At 39.7% G+C, this 18,210-nt stretch overlaps 1 protein-coding gene across 4 annotated transcripts in view; it reads right to left on the reverse strand.

Annotated features, from left to right (window-relative positions):
• Positions 1-18,210, reverse strand: part of MAGI3 (membrane associated guanylate kinase, WW and PDZ domain containing 3) — a 275,989-nt gene that overhangs the window by 29,760 nt on the left and 228,019 nt on the right. For all 4 annotated transcript variants that reach the window (XM_004699165.2, XM_045292004.1, XM_045292006.1 and 1 more), the window contains exons 9-14: positions 12,670-12,858; positions 9,678-10,283; positions 8,365-8,396; positions 3,644-3,800; positions 1,428-1,519; positions 71-263 (exon numbers count right to left, since the gene is read on the reverse strand). In XM_004699165.2, the coding sequence (XP_004699222.1) occupies positions 71-263; positions 1,428-1,519; positions 3,644-3,800; positions 8,365-8,396; positions 9,678-10,283; positions 12,670-12,858 (1,269 nt within the window). The remainder of the gene's footprint in view (positions 1-70; positions 264-1,427; positions 1,520-3,643; positions 3,801-8,364; positions 8,397-9,677; positions 10,284-12,669; positions 12,859-18,210) is intronic.

Raw genomic sequence — 18,210 nt, forward strand, 5'->3', positions numbered from 1 at the left:
TGTATGGATTGTGATAAGAGTTGTATGAGTCCCTAATAAAACGATAAAAAAAAAATGCCCCCAATCATACCACCATAGAAGATCTTTCTTCTGACAGTGAGTAACACATGGCCGTTTCGAGCAGCGGCTGTCATTAGGTCCAGGACTTGCTTGTGCGATTTCCCTTTAACCGGAATTCCATCAATGCACATCAGTTCATCAGCAGCACGGAGCCGGCCGTCCTTCTCGGCGGCACCCAGAGGAATGATGGCTCCAATATATATCTAATAAGATAAAACAGCGAGGGTGGATCTCAGGAGTTTACCATCTGAGAGTTAAGGCCTTCCTGACTCTGAGGGCCATACTCACCAGCAGATTACTCCAGTTCAGTAATGAAAATTGTCATCTCTTAAAGAGAAAGGAAAAGCGAATATGCTCCCAAATGGCCTTTCAAATGACCACACTACTGTGCCATCCTTCAGGATTCTCAAGGTGAGTACAAAGGGGCAGAAAATACAGAGTGGCTCAGGAATTTAAAAAGTCCCATCCTTACTCCATCTGCCACCCAACAAAAACAGTGAAGTGGAAAGTGCAGTTTTGTAGAGTAGCTAGAAGTGAGACACTCGGTCTGTTCAGTGCCACTGGGAAAGGCTCCCTACACACACAGCAGCAGATGCAGAGCAGAAGCGAGTGTTCCTAGGGTCCTCCCCTCACTCGGGACCACAGTGCAAGCTCAGTACATGCGGCAAAGAAACAATTCTTGTTCCTCCATTGTGAAGCAGTAAATATTTTTAGGGCACAGAGCGGCCTTGAGCTCGTGTAACTAAGTGAACAGATCCAGTAGTTCTGCTCACCGGCAATGAGAAAGGTACAATTAGGAACTTCAGACTGTTTGGGCTAAGTTCAGAGCTGCTGCAGTCTGACATTTAAGAAAAGAGAACGGTTCTTCCTAAGTTGTTTGAGAGAAATTCTTAAAATGACTACGGGAACACAATGGATCACAGTACATTACGAAACTGTATGAACTGATAAACCACCCAAACCAATCCAAGTGGCTTCCAGATACCCTATACAGGGCAATGCGTCTTAAGCTTTATTTGTCTAGGATGGTTGTTGTAATTCTAGCGAATAGGACTATTTTGTGCACATCTCCACTAAACAAATTAAACGTGCTATCCAGAAATAGACAGGACTATCATTAAAAAAGGAATATTGTATTCACTAAATTTCCAAGCTGATAGTAATAGATTCTTCTTTTTATGTTATATAGCTTGGCATGGCCAGTTTTGACCTACAGTTTCTAACCTCAGCAAACTAAGTTAACTGAGGGATTATGATACAAATAGAAATGCAGTCTGGGTCACGTCAATGAAACCAAAGAAAATAACTGCCATATCCCGCACCAAAGTCTCAGCAGGAAGAGGCCAGCCCCAAGTGTTTAAACTTACGGATTGGTCAGGTCCATCCCCGCCTAGGACTCTGAAGCCAAACCCCGATTCCTGTTTCCGAAGAAAAACATCCAAATCTTTGGTGTGTGGTGCTAAGTAAAATGAAGAAGGAAAAGAAATATTTGATTTACTTGAAGCAGATTAAAGCAAAACAAAGTTCAATATTTAATAAGGAACAAAGTTTAATACTTAAAGGCAATATTAGAACTCAGTTCAATAAACTATAATCTCAGACTTCTTTGATAGGTGAAAGTGTACACTAAGGAAACACTATTGAAAAAGGAAAAAAAGAAAAAGCAACCATTGGTCTCTGTTTTGAGCTCTACACAGCATCCACCCAGGATTGCTGAGGAGTACCTGCCTCTACTTCTATGCTCTCAAGACTGGGCTACCATTAACTCCTAATGCATTCAAGTCATACCACCGTATCAGCTTCCCAATCATTCGGGGCACATTCGAAATTTCATAGGCACACATCATCTAAGTTGACACTTGGGCAAGAGAGGCCATAAAACGGTCCCCCCCCTATCCCACTTCTGAACGAATACCTTGGTCTCAGAAAAGCATACCCCACGAAATGCTCACTTGGCTTAATTTAACAAGATGATAATATTTTTTAAGGGGAAACAACTAATAGCTAGCAGCTATTATTAGTATCACTATCTATTATTAGTACTATTATTAATAGGTCTTACGTAAGTAATGGTACATAGCCAGTAATTGGACAAGCTGAGATTTAAATTCAAGGAGATTTCCGGGGTCCAGGCTCTCTATCACACTCACCTGCCCACAATCAGAAAATTTACCTTTTGACAAAAATTTGATTTCTGGAAAAATATTAAGGCTACTTATAAATAAGAAACATTTTGCTAGAAAAGTAAGGAACAAACTATATAAAAAAGTAAGAAAGCTACTATATAAATTCCTGATGTTCTTTAGAAATAATTTCTTTTGATAAATGCAAATTCGAGTCTTAGAACCTTAGTGACGAAAGGACTCATCAGTTCAAGCTATTTCTTTTATAGCAAAGGGGCTCGCAGAGTCCCCGCGAAGAAAGTGCCAGCCTGTGCGTGGGAAGGATGCAGGAAGGGATTCTCCACAGGTCATACTAACTGAAATCACTCTGGTATGGTTTTCATCTTTCTAAATGTAGCCACGGAACATCAAGGTAACCACTTGCAACTGGTTAAGTAAGTAGTAAGTCAAATCTTTCATTGCCTTTTTTTGAAAAACATATTTCATTGATACATATATTTTCCAAGGCAGAGTTAGAACCATTCCTTAAAAACAAACAAACGAAAAGAAACAAACCACAAACACCTCTTTAAATCTGAAATTCTACTTTGGAAAAGATTTATCATTTGTAGATAAATTACGATTACTATGAAGGGTGTTAATTTGTCTTCTACATTCTCCTCTCATCTCAACTGGATTCCTCTAACGCATATGCTCTTTGGTTTCCTTGCTCCCAATTGAACCCTCGTGATTCTTTGTCCTTCATACTCTTGCCAGGAGAATCTTTCTCAACAAGTCCAGTTTCCCTGTAGGTGAAAGCCTTCAGGAGCTCACCATCACTTAACTTTCGCTCCCTCAGACTGCCATATTCTGCACGTCACAGGCTCGCCTCTCTGGTTTCCTTGCCAATCATACCAACCCAAACGAACTACTCACAGAACCTAGGCCAGTCAAGGCCAACATGCAGAGGCTATTGTTTCTCTCTTTTCTTCCTGTCTTCCTCAGAAGTGCTTCCTCATCTTTGAAGGCTTCCTTAAATCTTTACTTCCTGTGTAAATCTCAGTACCTGTACTTCCTCCTACCCATAGCTCCTATTTGGATCCCAACGTACCCAGTTGCCTCCTTATATCATTGAACCTACTAGGCTAATTTGCATTTATTTGAGTACTTAACTGATCATATCTCTGTATTTTCTAACAGGTTTTATAAATGTTTTTGGGGACAGGGCCTATACAAACTATTTGTAAATATTCCAGTTACCTAGTATGGTGTCTGGTAGATAGCTGGCCCTTAATACCTGTTTCTGAAAAAAGTAAATGAATGAATGTGAATGTATACGGATGAAGCACAGAGTGAGACAGTGATGGGGATGCAGGGGTCCTTTTTCAACATAGTTTTGAGAGATTGGAAAGGCCCAGTTTAAGAAGCCATCCAAATTTGTTTTGTTACCTGCTCTTTTGAAACATTCCACAGCTACTTACGTTTATCTTCATACAGAGTCTTAGATTTTAGGTAGACTTCAGAAGGATCCAGCTTCGGGGATCCTGCCCTGATAATGCTGGGTGGGAAAGGTAGAGGCTGTGGGACAGGCTCATTGATGGCCTCCAGGCTTCCTGAATGTTCCTTTTTATCAGTTTTCTGAAATGCAAAAGGGTTTTACTTAGTATGTTAAGAAATCAATGCTTGTCTGAATGAGGGATGTCAATTGATTATAGCTGTCGAGGTGGCTGGCCCGAGCCTTGGCCTTTTACAGTAGTACAGGCATGCCCTCCCTTAGCTGTGAGCATTTGGCTAAAACATGTTTAACTTAAATTAGATAAAAAGTTTACAATGATGTGAGCTGAAGGGGCCTTCACTAGTCCTATAAGCTTATGCAATCTTGCCCTTTTCTCTACCGCCAAGATGCAAACTGACTTTGAGAGAAGAAACAGGGACACAGAGCAAGGGAACACTTCTAAATAAAGCATAAGGGAGACTAAGAGGACTGACTGAACACCAACCCCCACTGCAACTGCTCCATTCTCAGTAAGAGCCTACAAGTCAGAGTAACTTCCAAAAATTCTTAATAAGTTCCACCTCTCAATTTAAGTTCTAGTGACGATGTTTAATGTGTTTTTTCCACCTAAGAAAATGGAATAGGTTGTGTTACCCCTAACTTTAATCCTCTTTGGCCAATTCAAATACATGAAGGGAAAGTGTACCATGCCAGGCACCTAGAGAACGGGCAACAGAGCAGCAGAGTCTGCTCACTTTCTTTTTCAGACATAACTTTCTCCAAAGACTAGCCAAATAAAATGACTCCTTTAATAAAAATGAAAAATGAAATCCAATCATTAAGAAAATATGGTAACTTGGCCTCTCCTTTTTCCCTATCAAAATATATTTTTGAGGACAGTTTGTTACCATATTCTGAATCAGGAGGAGATTGGACACATGTGAAATAAAATAATTAAAGCTGGCCAGCTGCTCCAGGGGAGAAAGAGGCTGTCTGCTCCTGGAAAGATCTCTACTCTCGGAAACCCTAAGGAGCAGCTGGCTCTGCAGTCCTGTGGGGTTGCTGTGAGTTGGACCCGACTCGACGGCAGTGAGTTGATTGTGGTTTACAGTGCTGAGGCACTGCTCAGGAGCAGGGTAGGAGGTTCCTTTACTGTCCCAGATTTGGTCAGATGGCAGAAAAGGTGAGAACAGTCTCCTCGTCCTTCTCTAGACCATCCTAGAATCCTGCCAGTAATGGTCAGAGGTACACAGAGTCTTGCATCAGTTATAGGGCATTCATTGCTCATCATGGCTACAAAATAGGCACAAAGCAGAGGAGTTAAATGATTTCCAGAGATGCTCAGAAAAGGCGATGCAATTGTAACTCAATGAAGAAGAGAGACTTTCTGATCACCGTGGCTCTGGCATGGGACAACCAATTCTGTCAAAGGCCAGAAGCCAAGTGTCCAGCTCTTTCATCCATCAAACAAGCAATTTTGTATTCTCACTTGGAAGGCTAGAAAGACTTATTTAGCCCATTTAAATCTGATGGTCTTTTCCTTAACAGTCTATGGGAGACCAGTTTTGAACTGTGCGATAAAAGATTACAAGTAGAACTAAATTAGAACTTCATATGTAATTGTCCACATCAGCATAACTGGAAAGTTAAATAATCACACACGGGTACGTGGAGCTTTCTTCCCATAGTAGCACCATTTGGGTACCCTCGTTAGCACTTATTCTCTGTGTGGTGGTTGTGTGTGTTGCTGAGTCAATTACACCTCATAGGGACTCTACAATGGCAGTTATTATATAAGCAAATTGCTAGGGTTTCTCTCATGGACCCTTGGTTAGTACAAACTGCTGATTGACCAGTTAGCAGCCTAGTGACTGATCATTGCTCCACTAGGGCTCCTTCCAGGCTATTCAGCTTTTAGAACAATGGCAAAGATGCCATTTCAGGTTTGCTGGCCTACTACTAATAGCTGCAATTACTCTGAAAAGTCTTGCTGAAGCTAAATGTAAGCAGGTTATCTAAATATTTAGCTTCCGTGACATGCTATGACACTCTCTGGTCTTTTCTCTGGACAGCACCAAGCAGGTGTAAGTTCATCAGCTGCCCTCACATTTGAAGGGATTTCTGAAGGGCCCTTCCTTTAACTACTTGTACTGTTGCAACTCAGAAACACACAGAAAGCAATAAGACCCTTAAGTAGGCTCTCCATTTTACTCTTTAGGGCAATGTTTCCTAAGTATGGGCGATACCATCCCTTGGGGGGAGCTGGAACGATCCAGTGGCTGCAAAAGTAGATATTTACACTTTATCCTAGATTTTGGCCTATAGTACAAAAGCTTTTATTTATTTATGTTTGTAGTTTGTGGGATATAAATAGACTTTTCCCCAGCTTTGTATCCCCCAAATATATGCCAAACCTAAGGGGTTGCTTGCTAGCACAAGGTGGGAGGTAAGACGATTGGAGCTATTCTCCCTGAAGGCATTCAGCCATCCAGAACAATTAGACACTATTGTTTATCCCACCATAGGTAGGTCTCACTCCCTGCTGTTAAGGGCAGTGGATTGCTTTCCCTAGAAAGCTTAGAATAAATCAAGTCTCCAACTCAAGGACAATCAAGGTTATGCTCCATCTTGAATCTTGGGATCCACCCATCTTGTCACATGTGTACCCCTAATCCCTCCTCCTCCTATTGCGTGTACACCCCTAGATCATCCCCCTCCCATTGCTGTATGGCCTATGGTACAGCCCCTTCCCGTGACATAAGTAGGTCGTTACCTGTAACCAGGGGGCTTTCACACCCCCCCAAATATATATAAGCCTTGGTTAGAAATAAATCCACCCCCCCATTCTTTCTCTCTTCCCTTTCCTTCTCCTGTACCTCCATGTGGATCATCAAGAGAGGCTGAGATGAGCATGCTACTATGAAACATGTTTGACTCCTTTATTTAACTCTCTCTCTCCTATCTCTTATTCTCTATAACTTTACTATAACCTTTATATATTATAGCTGTACAATTGTGCCTACTGGACCCGTGATTATTTGTTAGGGGCTGGCTCCCCTGACAGTAGCTTTAAAAAATTATTAAAAGATCATTTTATTGGGGGCTCTTGCAACTCTTATCACAACGCATACATCAATTATATCAAGCATATTTGTACATATGTTGCCATCATTTTTTTCTAGACATTTACTTTCTATTGAGCCCTTGGTATCAGCTCCTCTTTTCCCACTCCCTGCCCCTCTACCCCTCTCGACCCACTGATAAATTATAAATTACTGGCATCCTGGTTGACTCATCCCTTCCTTGTGACCCTTTTGTGAGGGGATATCCCAATGTCTACAGATGGGTTTTGGATCTCTGCTCTGAGTCCCCTCATTCTCAACAATATTTTGTTGTTGTTTTTTGTTTGGGGTCTTTTGATGCCTGTTACCAGATCCCATTAACACCTCATGATTGCACAGGCTGGTGTGCTTCTTCCATGTGGGCTTGTTGTTTCTGTGCTAGATGGCCGCTTGTTTATCTTTAAGCCTTTAAGACCCCCAGCGCTACATCTTTTGATAGCAGGATACCGTCAGCTTTCTTCACCACATTTGTTTATGCATCCACTTTGTCTTCAGCATTCATGCAGGGAGGGTGAGCATCACAGAATGCCAGGTTGTTAGAACAAAGTGTTCTTGGATTGAGGCAGGGCTTGAGCAGAGACCTAGAGTCCATCCACTACCTCAGTGTATTGCTATATAAATATATGTACATAGGCCAATACCTCTATTTTTATGAATTAATGTATTTACATTTGTATACACCTATGTTTATACCTCAAGTACAAAAGCTTTCAATTACAAATGAGATACTGAGTAAATTTTTTTTTTTGTTTTCTGAAAAGGGGGCAGTAGGGCTTATACCAGTAAGTTTAGGAACCTATGATTCAGGGAATGGGATTACTGTTAGTAGGGGCCTCTAGTATTTCTTTAATAAAAATGACAAACTGGAAGAACACAGCTTCTAACTAGGAGATTTTTCTAGCCCACATACTCTTCTAGAGCTTCTGATCCAAGCTCAGGGCAACTGATTTCTCTCAGTCCTTAACTACTACCCCATGGCTGCATGTGGCTGCTCTAACACATGAGAGTAGAGCTTTTCTTGCGGCATGGCATGGCCAGGAGAAGTGTGTGAGGACAAATGCATACTGAGGTAGTTTATTGCGCCAACCTGGCCAATAAACACATGTGGAGTTAATTGAAGGGCAGAAGGATAAATGGCTTGGTGAACCTAGCCTTTCTAGTTCTCTGGTCTCTTGCTTTGTGATGGTCACACCAGGGTGCAGCTGCCTTAGCAATTCCCTGCTTCAGCTTGCAAGGCTCACTTCCTGCAAGACATCCCCAAGGAGAAGCCACATGGATTTACCCCGGTGCAGCCCTGGGTGCTGGAGCACCCTGTATGGAGACCCCTGCCAGTGCTGAGATGCTTACACATTCACTGACTCGGCTTTCCTCCTGCAGTTGGCATCATTGCAACTGTTTTGTGAGATGGAGGAGGACTTTGGCTTGGTGTCGGACATATGGGTTAATGGGTTAATGTTGGGTTTATACAGCACTGGGTTGGGATGTTTTTTTGATGCACACTTAACCTTTATATAAAACTCTCTCTTATACATAAGTTGCTGTGGATTTGTTTCTCTAAAGTACCCAGACGAACACACATACTCACCATTTTGGTAGCTTTAGTTGGTGAAGGAGGACCTTTGGAAAAAAAACGAGTAAAGTTTTAGAAACAGAGGAAACAATCGTAGATCACAAACATGCTCATGTTAATAATAAAACTAGCTTTACCTTTTAGTAGACTGGTAAATTTGGTATCTAACACCCCGAGCACTATGCATTATACATAAGTGACCCCATTTAATTCTTATGACAATCTTAAGGCATACCTGTTCATATTTTATCTTGGCCCAAAGGTCAAGAAGTGGTATGTCCTCACCAGTTTATCGATAAAGTCAACCAACGCTCAAATAAAGTCAACTACTGTCTGAACCAGAGAACAAGTAAGCAGCAAGGCAGGAAATGGCCATCAAACTAGCTTGGCATCAAACCCAGTCTACTGTTATTTGCTGGAGCCCTAGATGACTACAGAATGCACAAAAGGAATTCCAACTTACTCTGCTCACATTTTACCATGTCACCCAGAGAAGAAATAAATGGGGTCAAAATTATGAGAAGGAAAAACTCCCCAATGAAGTTAAGTGCTCACTTGCTTCAGAAAGGAAATATAAAAGCCAGAGATATAAAAGTATGAAGGGTTAAATTTTATTCTTTAAAACAGTAGTCATGCATAGGCATGGATTTAGGGAAAGTCTATTAAAATGAAATTTGATAATTAGTCCTTGGAACTGGATTTTCAATATCTGGGAACAGTTCAAGTCAGCTGATGACCCGGGAAAATAAGAATTAGATTTATCTCACATGAGCACTGTGGGGTTTAATTAACATTTATTAGTAGGACTAGAAGCTTAAGAGAAAAGCTTTATAAGCATAAGCTATTAAGATTGCTTCTGCAGAACAGATTAGAGCACACCATCCCATAGCTCTCTTATCCATAGAGAACCTCACACTTTGAAAACACCTTTGGTGAGGTCCAGATGAATACCACAGCAAGTTTAAAGAGTAAGTTTCTACTATTGCCATCAACAGAGAAAGTAAAATTAACAGGAAATATTTCATTTTAAGGATGACAGTACTATGACTCCTGATCATTAAAGCCATAGATCGGATTTTTAAGAGACTATAGAGGGAACTAAATCCACAGTGGATATGCATGAAACCACTAATACTAGGGGGAAAAGAAAAAGAAACACAAAAGCAGACACTGCCTACGGAAACAATCAGATAGAACCCTAAGAAAAAAAGCACACTAATTACCAGTTAAGTATGTTGGGAAAAGAGACATTCCAACCTGTAAGGCAGGATAATTGAGATATAAATGCCTGGACACTGAGGGTTCTTCCTTGTTGTGCTCTTACTCACCTCCTCTTAAGATGAGCAGAGGTACATCCGCACCTATCGGGAACTGCTTTAGCACTTCCACCACTTGGAGATGCGTTAAATTCTGCACATTTTGATGGTAGATCTCTTTAATGATATCCCCTTTCTGAAGGCCTTGACACCATTGGCTGTCCAATATCATTTTCACCTTCTGTCCGGTTGGGCTGTCAGCAATTGCAAAACCAAAGCCTTTGGGGCCCTTAATCAGAGGGATAGTCACTAGTTCAGGCTGGGAGCTGCCTGAGGAGGCCATGGATGCTCTCTGCTCACTCAGATCTGACGGTCCATTGAGACGATCACTGTTCAGGGTGTGTCCCAATTTTCCATTCTGGTCCAGAACCATTGCTCCTGGCTTAAAATCCTGAGTATTCATGCAAGCCTCTCCCTTAGTTAATGACTGTCCATTGATGATAGGGGTAGCAGCAACAATATCCACAACGGGATCTTCATTGTCATCAGGGAGTGGATAACCACGACATAAAGTGAGGTTGACATACTGATTGACAGGTACCAACTGAAACATCTGGACAACATCTGCATGAGTGTGACCAAGGACACAGCTGCCATTGATGTCTACAATAACATCACCTGGTAAAAACAGAATCATGTTACAAAAGACTTTGGATCCCCAAATAAGAAAAAACTGGGATTAAAAAATAATGGAATTTTCCCATGATTTTTTGAAGCCTCTTCTAATATTTAATACAATCTTGTTTGAGAAATGCAGAGCTCAGGATTCAAAAATATCTATTTATAAATATTTCATAGAGATTTTGAGTTTATTATAAACCATATTTCAAAAGGAGCAACACACTACAAAAAAAATGCCAACACAAGCATAGGGAAATAATTTAAGACACCGAAAAGTTAAACCAATTATTATCAAAGTTGGTTTTGTTCTCCTGAGTTTACTGTGACCACTTGATTGAAGAATTGCTATCACACAATGTTCAATATCTGGGTAGTTTTTAATGAGCCTTGACTTAAAAAATATGTCTTCAGGTGTTTCATTCATTTCCAGGGTTTATTTGAGTCTCATTATTTAAGAAATTATTTTCAAATAAAATGGCATTATTTTTTCTGATTTTACTTAGCTTTAAAAAAATCAACACACACAGTGTAAGAGACAGATATTAGGCTATGGGAATTTATTTCATGGTCTGAAGAGATACAGAAGTTAGACTAATTCAATATAAAATTTTAACCTTGTTTGGAAAAAGCCTGCAGAATGCTTATGGGTAGTTGGTATTGGTATGAAAATTAGGTTATAATAGTTTTAGATAAATTGGAATCAATACTATAAAATCCTAGTAGGATATATAATAGCTAAGAGATATGTTTAGCAGGTAAAATGTTAGAACAGTTTAACAAAGACTATAATACTACATATCATTATGTCATTGGAATAGTAAAAATCTCTAGAAGGAAGCGACGAATAAAATCCCCCCCTTCCCCCCATTAGTCTTGAACCTCTTCTAGCCTTTCTGGCCACAAACACTGTCAGCCATATTAAAATATCTAACTGTTAACAAGTAAACACTTGGGCAAAACTATATGCAAAGACAACTTAACTTTAAACAGTTCTGTTAAGAAGAGTAGCATGTGTTTCTTCAATAGCCAGACAGGCTAAAAACCAAAACTACAAAACATGAAATTCTCTCTTGTGGAGCTGATCACAACTTAACAGTGACCCTACAGGGCAGAGCAGAGCTGTCCCCGAGGGTTCCCAAGGCTGCTTTATCGACACGGAAGCAGGCTGCCACAGCCTTCTCCGCGGATCTTGTGGGTGGGAACCACCATCCTTTTGGTTGGCAGTGGAATGTTCTAACCACTATGGAACCAGGGTGCTTCTTAATTCATAACATAAACATTGTATTTTACTAACAGCCAACAAGTCTAAGACTAAGGAAGCAAACAAAACTTGGTGAACTGATGCACATAGCAATTTGTTGGAATCATTATATAAGTCTGAATGGATCACTTTTCAAATACTGGTTATATCACCCCAAACTCACTCACTGCCATCGAGTCGATGCCAACGCAGAGACTCGATAGGACAGGGTAAACTAACCCTGTAGGGTTCAGAGGTTGTAATTTCTTAGGGGAGTAGAAAGACCCATCTTCCTCCCTTGGAGAAGCTGGTTATCTTGAACTGCTGACCTTGCAGTTAGCAGCCTAACATGTAACCACTATGCCACCAGAGCTCCGGTTCTCTCTAGTACTACATAATCAAAGAAAATTGAGCAACCAAAGTTTTCTGAGATATTAATAAATCCTTAGCTTAGTATAGCTATGGAGTTATTTCAAAGTCTCATCTATGGAGGGCCACTAAGAGTCTGAATCGACTCGATGACAGTGGTATTATAGGATAAATTACTTTAATCCAGGAGTCATCGTCTTCAGTTTATATGTTAGTATGATATACAAGGGGGCTTCACAAAGTTCATGGAAAAACTGAATGAAAAGACAATGGAATCAAATATCTAGAAATGGTGACTATGATATACAAGAAGAGGAATTTAGTAATTGATTAACAATTGTCATCTGCGTGCCAACTCATGCCAAGCACAATCCTGAACATTAATCTCATGGACACTATAACTCTACAATTGGTAGACAGTCAAATTAACACCCAGTCCCAGAATTAATTTTTTTTGGAAGTCAAAGTATAACTTGGGTCATTGTAAGGGGTAGTATAATGGCAGGTCTCTTCTGTTACAATGTTCCAGGTGTTTTCCTGTAGGCTGGATCTACTAGCAGAGATGGGAAGTTCTGTAGGAGCATGGCCCCTTTCTCCGTTCACAGGGCAATGATAATTTTTATAGTAAAAAAAATAATGGATTTTACCTACAAATATTTTGGAACCCTTTACTATAACTTAATATGAAAACCCTCATCTTTAGAATTTTTATTATAGTACCACTATTCTTTAAATAATTCTGAAAAATGCCATTCTCAGAAAAAAAATAGTTACCTGGTGCAATTTTCCCATCCTGAGCTGCAGGGCCATCTTTCAGCACATTTTTTACTTGAAGGAACTCATCAGGTCTATCTCCACCAATAATGGTAAAACCAAATCCCATTGTGCTTTTTTTCAGTGATGCACGAACAAGGACACCTTTAAGCTGGGATGGATCTCGAGTAAAGTGTGATTTCTCCATATCTGTGTCCAAATGAAAAAATGGAAATAATACTTAATTACAATGAACACAGTGCTCAAAATCAATCTTCGAGACAGTCCATACAAAATATTTAATGTTCTTGAGCAGTTAAGAATTTAAACTCCTAAAGGAAATCAGTGAGTAAAAATAAAAGAAGAAAACTGGAAAGGAAATCAGAGAGTATTTAATACTATTAGATTAACAGTTAGAATTTAAGCTCCTAAATGAATTCATTTGCGGGGCGGGGCGGCGGCTGGGAAACCTTAGGTAATGAATCATTTTTTTCTGCAGGTGACACAACCTTGCCTGCTAAAAACAAAAAGGATTTGAAACACTTAATGATGAAGAGCAAAGAGTTCAATCTTCGATATGGATTACATCTTTATATATAGAATACAAAAATCCTCACAACTAGACCAGTAAGAAACAGAATAAACAGAGAAAAAATTGAAGTTGTTAAGGATTCCACTTTACTTGGATGCACAATCAACACTCATGGCAGCAGCAGTCAAGAATTCATCAAATGATGCACTGGCCAAATCTGCAAACGATTTCTTTAAAGAGCTAGAAAGGAGAGATACCCCTGTGAAGACTAAGGTGCACCTGACTCAGGCCCTGAGATGGTCAATCACTCCTGCGCGTGGGAAAGCTGGACCAAGGAAGAATGAATATATGGTGGGCTATGAGAAGAGGGAAAAAACTTACCTTGGAAGAAGTAGAGCCAGAATGCTCTTTACGAGAAATGATAGTGAGACCTTATCTCATGTACTTTAGATATGTTATTATGGAAGTTGACCGTCCTATCTTTCTCCCACTGAGCTACTGATGGGGTCTAACAGTAAACCTTCTGAAGCGTAACTTGGTAGAGAGTCCCTGGAGAAGGACAGCATGCTGGGTAAAACAGAGGGGCACCAAAAAAGAGGAAAGCCCTTGTGTCAAGATGGATTGACATAGTGGCCGCAACAGTAAGTTCACACGTGAGAACAATTGTGAGGATGGTGCAGAACAAGGCAGTGTTCTGTTTTGTTGTACACAGGGTTACTGGGAGTCAGTAACCACTAGACAGCACCTAACAGCAACAACAAGATGTGACAAGTCCCTTTGAAAACTCTAGATACCAAGACTTGGTTGAGCATCCCTGGTTGGCAATACTCCGTATGTCTTCTCGCAAATCACTGTGGGAGAAGTTAGGACCGTCTCTAGCTTCACTGGGAGAGGACAATTGGAACCTATGCTCTTGGAACTCACCTGGATTCTGCTCCATGAACATCTTCCTTTGGATAATTTCAATCTGTATCCTTTCCTGGTAATAAGCTGCCACTCTAAGGATAAGAACTCTCAATGAGTCCTGTGGGTCATTCTAGAGAGCCTGAAAGTGGTACTAGAGACATGAAGTTGCAGTGTGTGTCAGAAGTGAAGTAGTGGTGGGGAGCTCCTTACACTGCAGTCAAATTTTAATCACATGGCAACTATTTTTAACATTTTGAAGAACTGCCAGGATCTTCTGCACATTGATTTTTCCAATTTATTTTTACACTAAGAATATGTGAGCCTTCTAAGTTTTCCATATCACCAACACTCTTATATTGTCTGTCTTTTTATTATATGGGCATGGAGCAGCATCTCATTGTGGTTTCAATTTGCATTTCCTAATGACTTACACTGACAAGGCCAGATTGTCACAAACTCAGACACACTCAGTATGTGTCCTTTCTGGAGTTATTTGTTTATATCTGCAATCCTTTTTAGCAAAGGGTTCTAAGAAGTACGTATTCTAGCTTATTGTCAATTAGGCAAAAAGTCATCCTTAGCGCTGCCACATTTGGTTGTGCAGACTGTGCAAGAGGTGCAAGTAGCTCTCAAAATACAGGGCACCCTTGAAAATGCTGACAACGGCAGGTTTGGCTGGTGAGTAAGTCTACCTTAATGGATATGTTCTCTCTAGATATATATGATCTCTTATAGTAAAAACGTTAGAAATGTTTTTTTTTAAAAAGACAACTATTTTTGGCTTCTAAAATAGAGGACCATTTTATCCAACAGGCGAAAATGCTGCTCAGTCCTACACCATCCTCATAATCGCTGCTGTTTGAGCCCACTGTGTCACCATGTCAGTCCATGTCATTGAGGGTCTTTTTTCCACTGACCTGCTACTTTATCAAACATGATGTCCTTTTTCAGCATTTGGTTCTTCTTGATAACATGGTCAAATATGTGAGAAAAAGTCTTGCTATTCTTGCCTCTCAGGAACATTCTGACTGTATTTCTTCCAACACAGATTTGATCAATTTTCTGACAGTTTTGGTACATTTAATATTCTTCACCAGATCATATTTCAAAGGTATCAATTTCTTATTCACTGTGCAGCTTTCACATACATAGGCAGGGCTTGAAAATATCAATGGCTCTGGATAGATGCTACTCCTCAAAATGATACCTTTACTTTTTTAACCCTTAAAGGAAGTCTTTTGCAGTGGATTTGCCTAATGCAATATGTCATTTAATTTTTTGACTGCTATTTCTGTAAATGTTGATTGTGGATGCAAGTAAAAATCAAATTCTTGTCAACTTCAATCTTCTATTTATAATGATCCGGTTGTAAGGATTTTAGTTTTCTTTATTGTTGAGGTATAAATCATACTAAAGGTTTTGGCCTTCAAGTTCCCTTCACTTTCAGCAAGCAAAATTGTGTTATCTGCATTCTTCAGGTTCTTAATGAGTCTTCCTCCAATCACCGTGTCACACTCTTAATAGAATCCAGTCTCTCAGATTATTTGCTCAGCATACAGAATGAACAAATCAATCTTGATACACACTTCTCCTGATTTGAAACCACACAGTATTCTTTTGTTCTGTTAGGTGGACTTCCTCTTGCCTATGTGAGCATAATTAAGTGCTCAGGAATTTCCATTCTTCACAATGTTACCCATTATCTGTTATGATCTAAACAGTCAAATGCCTTTGCACAGTCAAGAAAACACAGGTGTTTCTGGTATTCTCTGTTTTCAGCCAAGATCTATGACATCAGCAATGCTATCCTTCATTCCATGACTTCTGCAGTTTGAATTTCAGAAAGTTCTCTTGATGTAGTGCGCTAACCTTTAGAAACTATCCAGAAACATTTTGCTTACATGTGGTGTTGTTGGATTAATTTTCACATTCTGTTGCAGAATGAGATTAGGACACATATTGAGCCCTGGTGGTGTAGTGGTTACATTCTGGGTTGTTAAATGCAAAGCCAGCAGTTTGAAACCACCAGCTGCTCTGAGAGAAAAAGACAGGCGCTTTCTACTCCCATAAAGAGTTACAGTCTAGGAAACTCACAAGGGCCATTCTACCCAGTTCTATAGGGTCACTATGAGTTGGCACCATACTTTGCTTTGTTAGGGATATCTTCCACTTGGTTAGCATAGATAAATAAGCACATCCACCACTGAATCTGTTTGCTGAAACATCAAAATTGGTATTTGAGATAGTTTATTGTGCCAGCCTGGCCGATAAACACAAGTGGGATTAAATGAAGGGCAGAGAGATAAATGCCTTGGTGAGTCTCGCTTTTCTTGTCTCTCGCTCTTTGATCATTGGACCAGTGTGCGGCTGCCTTGCTTGTCCTGTGCCTCAATTTAAAGGCTACACTACCTGTGGGACGCCTAGCATGTGGACTGTGTCGCTGTAAGTTGAGGTCCCTTTAAGACATCGCTGGAGCTGGGACTGGCAGTTGGTGACCTGGCTGGCAGTTGGTGACCTGCCTTCTGATTGGCTGCTGTGCTGACATAGCCTACCTCTCTCTATAAATAGAGGAAGATCTGACAGCAGACTGGATTTGAAGGACTGCTAGTCTCTCACAAGTCTCTCACGGCAGTGAGTTGAATTGAGCCATTTGTAGTGCTTTATAATTTAACTGTTTCTTTCTTGTATTATATATTTATTTGCATATGATTTAACAGTTTATTTCTTGTTATATATCTAATTATCTTTATAAATAAATATATTAAATTATCAGGAATTTGGTTTTATCTCTCTAGAGAACCCTGTCTAATACAGTATTCTGTCAGTTTGTGAAGTTATATTTTTCACCACCTTCAGTACATCTTGGACTTCTTCCTTCAATACCATTGGTTCTTGACCATATGCTACTTGCCTACTGAAAATGGTTGAATGTTTAACAATTCTTTATGGTACATACATTCTGTGTATTTTTTTCACCTTCCTTTGATATTCCCTGCACTCTTCAGTATTTTATCTATAGAATCCTTCAATATTACAATTCAAAGCTTGAATTTTTTCCCCTTTAGTTCTTTCAGCTTGAGAAACGTGGATCATGTTTTTCCCGACTGGTTTTCTAACTCTAGATTTTTGTATATTTTAAAATTAATAATTTCTCTGTTTTCTCAAGCCACCCTTTGAAATTTGTATAGCTCTTAAGTGCTACTACATAAACACAGTATTCTCTATCCATTTTTTTTCCCCTTTGCATTTTTTTTTTTTAGTTTACTTTTTTCTAATCATTTTCTACTGGAACACACTATTTCATGTTTCTATAATTTCATGCACTCTGTTCTTTCTACCTGGAATACCTCCTCGCTCCTCTATTTTTCTCTTCTTTTCTGTGCACTTTAGCTTCTCCTGTTTCTTCAAGACAAAGTGCAAATCTATCCTTTACTTTCAACTTTCCTTTTCCCTTGACTTTCTCCACAAAGCCAGAGTTGAGTACTCCCTCCTTTGTGTGACCACAAATACGACAGGGTACCCAAAAAATCTGGAATTTTTCCCCAAAGTTATGTATTTAAATTTTTTTTAACAAAACAACCATATCACTTTCAAAGTACTCTCCATTACACTTAATACATTTGTAAAATCTGCGATACCATTCTTGGAATCATTTTTCAAACTCATCTGTTTGGATGGCTGACAGAACCTTCCTCGTTTTTTTTCTTCACCTCTTCTATGTCCTCAAATCATTGTCCTTTCATGGCTCTCTTCATTCGTGGAAACAAAAAGAAGTCTCATGGAGCGAGATCAGGTGAGTAATGTGCATGGGTCAAGAGAGGCATGCTGTTTTTGCCAACAAAACAAAACAAAAACCCCACCATCTTTTTTGGAACAAGAAAACGACTTTTAACTTGATTTTTTCCCCATGGTGCTGTCCTTGTAAACTGTGTTCAACATCACAACAATTTATATGGCATTTTTCCTGAGCAGGAAACAAAATTTCACAGCTGCATGCTGTTCTCTTAAATAGGCCATCACAAAAACTGAGGTTCTAGTGAATCTGCTTTTATGAAAAAAATCCACTGTGACCAGAGAGAACATTCCCATGCGATGCCACTGGGAGCACTAACTTTTTTTTTTTT

The sequence above is a fragment of the Echinops telfairi genome, unplaced genomic scaffold (genome assembly GCF_000313985.2).
Source record: "Echinops telfairi isolate 266 unplaced genomic scaffold, ASM31398v2 ScPeMD7_443;HRSCAF=831, whole genome shotgun sequence".
NCBI lineage: Eukaryota > Metazoa > Chordata > Mammalia > Afrosoricida > Tenrecidae > Echinops > Echinops telfairi.